The sequence below is a fragment of the Panicum hallii genome, chromosome 8 (genome assembly GCF_002211085.1).
Source record: "Panicum hallii strain FIL2 chromosome 8, PHallii_v3.1, whole genome shotgun sequence".
Lineage (NCBI taxonomy): Eukaryota > Viridiplantae > Streptophyta > Magnoliopsida > Poales > Poaceae > Panicum > Panicum hallii.
In genome coordinates, this window is record NC_038049.1 from 22,427,769 (window position 1) to 22,435,642 (window position 7,874).

General features: G+C 47.8%; 1 protein-coding gene across 1 annotated transcript; it reads left to right on the forward strand.

The window, feature by feature from the left end:
• The first annotated feature begins 7,157 nt into the window (after positions 1-7,157).
• On the forward strand, positions 7,158-7,664 carry LOC112903683 (prostatic spermine-binding protein-like). The gene has a single exon (XM_025972910.1). The coding sequence runs from the start codon at positions 7,158-7,160 to the stop codon at positions 7,662-7,664; it is 507 nt and encodes a 168-aa protein (XP_025828695.1).
• Positions 7,665-7,874: the final 210 nt, after the last annotated feature.

A 7,874-nucleotide genomic window follows, 5' to 3' on the forward strand; every position in this document is an offset into this window, starting at 1 on the left:
ACGCATTAGCTTCTCCTGTTCGCCGGCCCTTCGCCGAGAACGGTGACATGCCGCCACGGCCGCCGTACCTCCCCATCGTTGATCCTGTTCTACTGCCGTCCGTCATGCACGTTCACCTCCACACTGTCCCCTAGGTCCTTTAGGCCCTGCCCGACCAGCTCCTCCCCGCCGCCTGTCAGTCGCGCGATATAGGAGTTGCTTGTTTACAATTCTGCAACCACTATAAGGATGATGGATAGGGTCATGTGCTGTATCATGACCTGAAGGTTTACCCTGTCTGTTTTATTAAAAGTGGTTAAGGTCGCAGCATGTGGTAGTGGTGGCTAAGCGTTTGAAAGTACTAACCACATACCGCGAAATATGGTAATTGGTAAGCCTAGTAACCAATCGACCCGGCAAGTGGGCATACCTCCCACCACTCGTAATTTGGTTTTTCTCACGCACCGACGTGTGGGAGTACGTTCTGCAAGGCAGACAGGAATACGGGTTCATGTAGTCACGCTACAGACGTGTGTCCTGCACAATTGGTGTGCGTACGGTCCTGCAAGTCGCTTGTGGTGGTCTGCCCACGACCCGGAATGAAAGGCAAACGGTTGCTTCGGAACAATCTTTGGATGTTCCAAGCGTGTGTGTTAGGTTTACCTTGCAAGGTTGAATTCGATTCAGAATCGTCCGCCTCTCACGAGGATTGAGACTGCTTATTTCTTCTGCCACATAGAGTAAAAAGTGTAATTGTTGATGGAATGATTTTGATGGATGTTAAACTCTATCTTGCTTGTGTAGAATAGGTGCTTACTTAGAAAGATTAATCAAACTAGAATCTGAAAGCTAAAACTTGAGGATAGATTATTCTCTTTGTTGCCTTTTAGCTAAAAATAAGCCTAGAACCTTTACAATGCCTTCATGAGTCTAGTTACGGGCTAAAGTATACCCAAACTCGGGTAAGCCTTGCTGAGTATTAGAATACTCAGTCTTGCTAGTATCTTTTTTTCAGGTTTAACTTTCGAGAATCCCATGGACAACCCTGCATGGCCAACGTCTGTTCCTTTTGGCTGGTCCGTGGAGTGGGATCCGTCCCCGTCTGGCAGTGACCCTCCTGAGTGACACCAGGCTTTGGGCTGAGTGTGGTGTCCACTTTCGCGACGTATGTAGTCGCGTGTTCTTTTCTTTCCGCAATGAGTTTTAGACAAGCTGTTTGGCTTGTCAGTTTAAACACGGTTTGTAATAATGTTTGAATATCTGTAAATTAAGAATTGATGAGCTGTTCTGTGATGGTAAACTCACCTTCGTGCAAGGTAAACCTGCTTCGATCCTGTTGAACCGTGGTTGTATCGGACGGAGACCCGACAGACCAATGGATTGTTCCGTTTGAAGTGCGTTGAGTTAATGACAGGCGCATGGCGATCATTAGCGCACTTGAGCTGGAATAATTCAGGCGGTTCTACCACAGAACGGATCGAAACGGATCTAAAATGCGGAAACTATGCATAAAACAGCGATGCAGGGACCTATACGCAATTAACTATAGACTTTAGGGGTTAGCAGAAAAGAAATACAAGACACAGAAAATAGTGCTTGCGAATACAGAAAAGATTAGGGTTAGATCTGAAAAATTCCATGTTGGGGCTGGATTGAGAAGATGTAATAGATCTAGGGGGTTTTCTGCAAAATTTGCAAGACACATGAATTTTCACGGTAATTACAGAATCTTCCAGGGACCTAATCGCGAAACCTTCCCAGCAGCCTCCCATGGAGACCGGCGGCTACTGTTCTTCAAATTGCCGGCGATTTAGGGCACGAGAGGTCACGGAAGTGGGGGAAAAGAAAGAGGAGAGGGAGGGGGTTCGATTCCATGCCTTACCCGCAGCGGAGGAGCACCGAGGCGATCGAATTTCGTGAGAGAAAACAGCAATGTTGGGTCTGTTCTGTTCCTGAGCGTCTACTCCTGTTCGTTCTGTCTTGGGCGGCAGCAGCAGGAGGAAGGCAAGGGGAAGGGCAGCGCAGGGGGCCGGGTTGGGCGGCCTACAGGGGGCGCGGCTCAAGGGCAGGGCGGCGCACAGGGGCAGGGGCGACGCGGCTGCCAATGCACGCTGCCAGGTCTGGGCGCAGGGGAAAAAAAGCAGGGCGCAGGGCACCTGGAGGAGATAGATCAGGAGGGGCCTGGGCGCTCGGGGAGGAGGAGGGCGCGACGGCAGCGCACAGGGCGAGGGCGGCGACGCTCAGGTGCAGGGCAGGGCGGCGCAGCAGTGCTGGGGAGTAGGGTGAGGTCCTCCTGGGCGGCAGCGCAGGAAGGAAAAGTGACGCACAGGGGGCTAGGGCCGGCAGCAGCAACAGGGGCACCCGGGAGAGAGAGAGGCAACAGGGAAAAAGGAGACCGCACAATTTATAGGAACCTGGAGTTGTGGGATTTGGCAGGCTAGGACGAGGCAGCGCATCGGACTAGGGCTTGTTCTTGAGTCCGGATTGCTCACGGGAGATGAGATTGGACCGACCAGCGGGTCCCACAATTTAACGAGCAAAGAGAGACGATAGAAGAGGTAGTGGAAAGAGGAAATGAGAAGGGCTGAGTGAGTTCGTTTATGAGCCGAAACAGGATTGGGTGAGGGCTGAATACGAAAACGAGCTGACAGAGCTGATTGAATGTGAACCATTTATTCAGGAGTGCGAAAAGAGAAGAAAAGGATCAAGCCGAGTCATTGGGGCTGATGGTGATCGAACGTCGTCAGAAAAAACACTAAAGTCGAGCCACGAGGCATCGTTTTCAAGCATGACCTGATCGAGGAGAATGGTTAGAGGATCGGGAGCTTAATGGAACCTCTTAAAGATTCGAAGAGACAAGATTAAAAGGATGTACAACAAGATACAGCTCGGTCCGACTACGATGAAAATCAAAATATAAATATTTTCCAGAACACATTTTCAAGTTTAAAATAAATCTAGAAAAGTCCAGATAAATTTTTAAACCATAAAAAAAAATATATCCAGAAGAATTCCCCAAAAAATTCCGAGAAAAACTAGGGAGGTAATTTTAGGACACGAGGAATCCAAATAAAATATTTGGACTTCATGAAAAAGAATTTTAGAGCTTTCCAAATAAAAATGGATCTAGCTCTCGGATAAATAAAATAATTGCCAGAAAAATCTTTAAAATTCTCGGAAAATCCTATTGATAGATGAACATATTGTAAAAGATAGTCACATCCTAAAATTAAATATTTTAGGGTGTGACAATGACCAAGAAGTAGCAGTTCCAGAATGGACTCGGGGGGCGAATCCCGTGTCCTGTAAGCGGGTGAAGCAGCAGGGACTTGCAAAAGGTTTTGACTTTGACGTGAGCAAAATTAAGCAGATATTTGATCTGTTATTGAAGGAAAAGCATTTGAAGTTACCTGAAGGCTGTAAGTTTCCTACAACAGAAGAGCTGCAAGGGAGGTCATATTGCAAATGGCATCATTCTTTCACTCACAACACTAGTGACTGCAAAGAACTCCGTCGGCAGATCCAATCGGCTATCGAACAAGGCCGATTGATCTTAGGTCAAAATGCCATGAAGGTCGACACCCAGCCTTTCCCAAGCGTGAATATGGTAGAGGGTTATGACTGATCTGCGAGATGAAAATTGGATTTTGCACTTGGCATCAATATGGCAGGGCCTGCGCCGCGTCGCTATACAAGGAATGAAGAGGCCGATCCCTGCGATCTGCCCCAAACGGGGCAAAAGGGATACATCACGGAAGAACAAGTGAGGCACATCAGGAATCAGCGGATGGCTTCTTCAGATCTCCTCAAAAAGTATGAATACCAGTACCAGCAACGTCTCCAGCGTGAATCAGAGGATGAAGAGTATGAACACCGTGTTGGGAAAAGTTTGAAGAAGCGGGGAGATACGCGTGATCATTGGCATTGCCCGTTCTTCAAGTATTGCTGGGACTCCAGTATGAGCCGATTGCCTACTATCAAGGATTGCCCGGAGTGCAGATCTCAGAAGCGTGATGCAGAAGGGGTCTCGGTGTTTCGATGTTTGGGACCTGTGCCGCCCCAGCAAGAGCAAATTCAGCCATCACGCAAAAGGGTGGACTTTTAAGAGGAGGAGGATAAGTATCACTGGCCGCGCTGGTGCCTTGATGGACTTAACCATTCCTAGAAACACAAGGTACAGCGGCTGCACAGTCTGGAGGAAAACGAGGCCAGATATCTTGAGATGCTAAGAAAGGCATGCCCGGATTTAGCGACAAAGTTCATTATACCCAGAAAAGGGAGTCGCGCCCTCCTAAGAAAGAGTGGCGTCCAAAGCCAACAAGAGCCGATGTGAAGACAACGGCTGACGCACATATGGTTTTTGTACTCCCCGCGGAGTTCCACACCCAAGGCGTGAAGGTTACCGGTAGCCCAGCTTGACTTGGGGCCGCGGCCAGTCATATTCGAGAAGCCCCGAGCAAAGAATTACAAGCATTTGAAGGCTTTATACCTCAAGGGTTACATAAATGGCCAGCCTGTCAACAAGATGTTGGTCGACACCAGAGCAGCGGTCAAAATAATACCATACTTAGTGCTGTGTCGGTTGTGGCGGTCCACTGGAGATCTAATCAAGACCAACATCACGCTGAGTGATTTCAACCGTCAAACATCAGAGGCACAAGGTGTCCTTAGTGTGGATCTAACCATGGGAAGCAAGACTGCCCCCACCTCTTTCTTCATCGTCAACAGCAAAAGTACATACACCGTCCTACTTGGGAGGGATTGGATTCACGCCAACATCTGCATCCCTTCCACGATGCACCAATGTCTGATTCAGTGGGATGGAGATGAAGTAAAGGTGGTTCATGCAAATGACTCGATCGAGATTTCTCATGCCACCATGAGCATTTGGGATGCAGAAGATCAAGAGCCGATATCAGGAATCAGCTTGGAAGGCTGTGATCGCGTGGAGGCTACAAAAAATGGGGTGAGGCTGGTCTTATCCACCGACCTTACAAAGTAGACGAAAGGGCGAGCTGTTCTGATGCGCTTAGCAAGGCCGATCCCCGCGATTGGCCCCAAAAAATAAAATGTAAACTTTTGATGACAAGTGTATTGCATGATTGTAGTAGTTACAACGAGGCCCGCTCTAGCAGCCGGCCATACATCAATTGTAAAGCTTCAAGGATTAATGAAGATTATAAAGCGGACGATCTTAATGATCGGCCGAAACTCTTTTCGTCACATTCTTTGTCCATTTGCAGCGTTGACTTGACAGATGATGAAAAACAAGGATACGGGTTTACATCGGCTGATGAGCTTAAAGAGGTTGATATTGGTCCTGGGGATAAGCCACGACTGACATTTATCAGCAAAAAGTTAAGCCCATCTTTACGAGAGACGATGATAGCTTTGCTGAAAGAATACGCAGATTCTTTCGCCTGGGATTACACAGAAATGCCTGGGTTGGATAGGAGCATCGATGAGCATCGGCTCCCTCTCAAGAAGGGATTTTGGCTATTTCAGCAGTGAGCGTGACAAATAAAGGCTGAAGTTCTGGCGGAAGTCAAGAAAGAGGTGGAGAAAATGCTAGAAGTAGGATTCATCAGGCCGCGCAGGTATGCCGAGTGGATTTCAAGTGTCGTACCTGTGCAAAAGAAAGATGGCTAATGGCGAGTCTGCGTCGACTTCAGAGACCTCAACAGAGCTACTCCGAAGGACGAATACCAGATGCCTGTCGTGAAGATGTTGATCAACGCAGCTGCTGGTCACAAGATTTTGAGTTTCATGGACGGCAACGCCGGCTATAACCAGATTTTCATGGCTCCGAAGGATATACACAAGACCACGTTCAGATTGCCTGGGGCAGTAGGATTGTTCGAGTATGTGGTCATGACCTTCGGGTTGAAGAATGCCGGCGCCACGTATCAACGTGCCATGAACTACATCTTTTACGATCTTATCGGCAAGTTGGTGGAGATATATATTGACGACGTCGTAGTTAAATCTGCGTCAGTTGAAGGGCACTTGGAGGATGTACGGCAAGTTCTAGAATGAACCGGAAGGTTCAGGCTTAAGATGAATCTGAAGAAGTACGCTTTCGGCAACTAGTAAGCTTGCTCTGTAACTAGTAAGCTAATCCGATCTATGATGGTTCAAGCTTTCACTGCATAACCGGAACATCCTACACGTAATTGAGCCTAATAGATATGAAAAGTAACAGAATAGCAACCTAAACAGAGGCTAAAACCAACAAAGAGCCGATTCCCGGAACAATCCCTCTTTAGGTTGATACAAAGCATCAAACATACTGCTAGAACATTCAATCCGTTTGAAGGGCCTAATCATGCAGATGTTAAGCTAAAGCTTCGATAAACAAAGACTAACCATAACAGATTGGATCTACTAATCCTTACACTCGAGATCGGGCACAAGGATAGCTAAATATTTACAGATAACAAACGATGCATGAATAAAGCATGAAAGAACCAATGATACTCTATAAATGCAAGGATAACTAGTGTTACTCGCCATCAATAACACTTCAGTACGAGAAACACAAAGGTAAACTGGCAAGAACTATGCTGCCCCGTGTGATCGGGGCTGCATGACACTTACCCGAGAAACCCTAGAACAGGGGTGGCGATGCGCCGAGAGTTGTTGTGAATGATTGTTTTTGTTCATTGCTTATTCATAATCCAAGATACATATTTATAGTTCTGAGACTGGCCTTCCCTAACCAATCCTAACAGACCACAACACGAATCCTGGCTATCTCTATCTAAACTATTTTAAACACACACACCTATCTAGATACATGGCCAATCCTGGCCTGAAACACCCGCGCAGGGGCCGATTCGCAAGCCCACTACGATTATCTTTTGAGCCCATCTTGCTTCGCAGCCCACATTTATGGCCCACCTAAATTATGGCGATAACACATGCCCCCCTGGTTTCGGCAATAATTGTTCCGAAACCATTTTTCCATTTCATCGCCCCGCCTCTTCGACTTCCAAAATCCGTACAGGCGTGCCTCTTTGACTTCCAGGGGATGTGACTGCTCTGCATCAAACTCCTTGGAAACCGTCACGGTGCCGATTCATATTCCACTCTATCTTTATAACCTACCCCCGATAGTTTTCTCTCTCTGATCCCCTTCCTTCAGCCATTAGCAACAGCACAACTCTCCTTCTCTCGTAATGGCTTCTTCTTCTTCCTCTGCTTCCTCCGCCATTTCCTTCGAGTCCGATTCCACCCGAGAAGCCACTCCAGAATACGACCCCATTGCCGCCTACGAGGCCTACGCTCCTCTGCATTGGGATGCAGAGGAGTGGGACTTCAAGACCTGGTTAGAGGATGACGAATTCCTGACCGATGGTGAAGACCTCCACCTCCTCCTCGGCAGGGAGCTGGACGAAGATGACGAGGACGACACGTTTTGGGAAGAGGACTTCTTCTCCTCGGAGGAAGAAGCCGATTCCTCATCAAACGAAGAGGACTCGGTGGCAGGAGGCTACCTTCTTGGCGGATCGTTGGAGGATTACAATGACGACAACGACGATGAAGAAGCCGAAGACAGCAACGGCTTCAGCAGCGATAGCAGCGGAGATGATGGCGGTGATGACGACGGCAGTGACGACGACAGTGACGCCAGCATGGATCCTCCGATCAAGCGCCACAAACTCTCCGGCACCTATTGGTGGTAGATCGTAGGATTGAGCCGATGGGTCGGCTCTAGGAGCAATTGGCTCCCCTTTTGTAACCATTTCCCTTTATAAATAAAATCATTTTATTTTAACTGCAACTTGTCAAGAAGCCAATCTTTTGGGAGCCGATGGCAACGCATTAGTTCCTTTCCTTAAATTGTCGATCCGGATCTGAGTCGATTCTCAAATCAATTCCATTTTCTGCTTAAA

What these genes read in the sequence shown, in the direction of transcription:
- LOC112903683 (XM_025972910.1), top strand. Translation starts at nt 7,158, where the DNA reads ATGGCTTCTTCTTCTTCCTCTGCTTCCTCCGCCATTTCCTTCGAGTCC.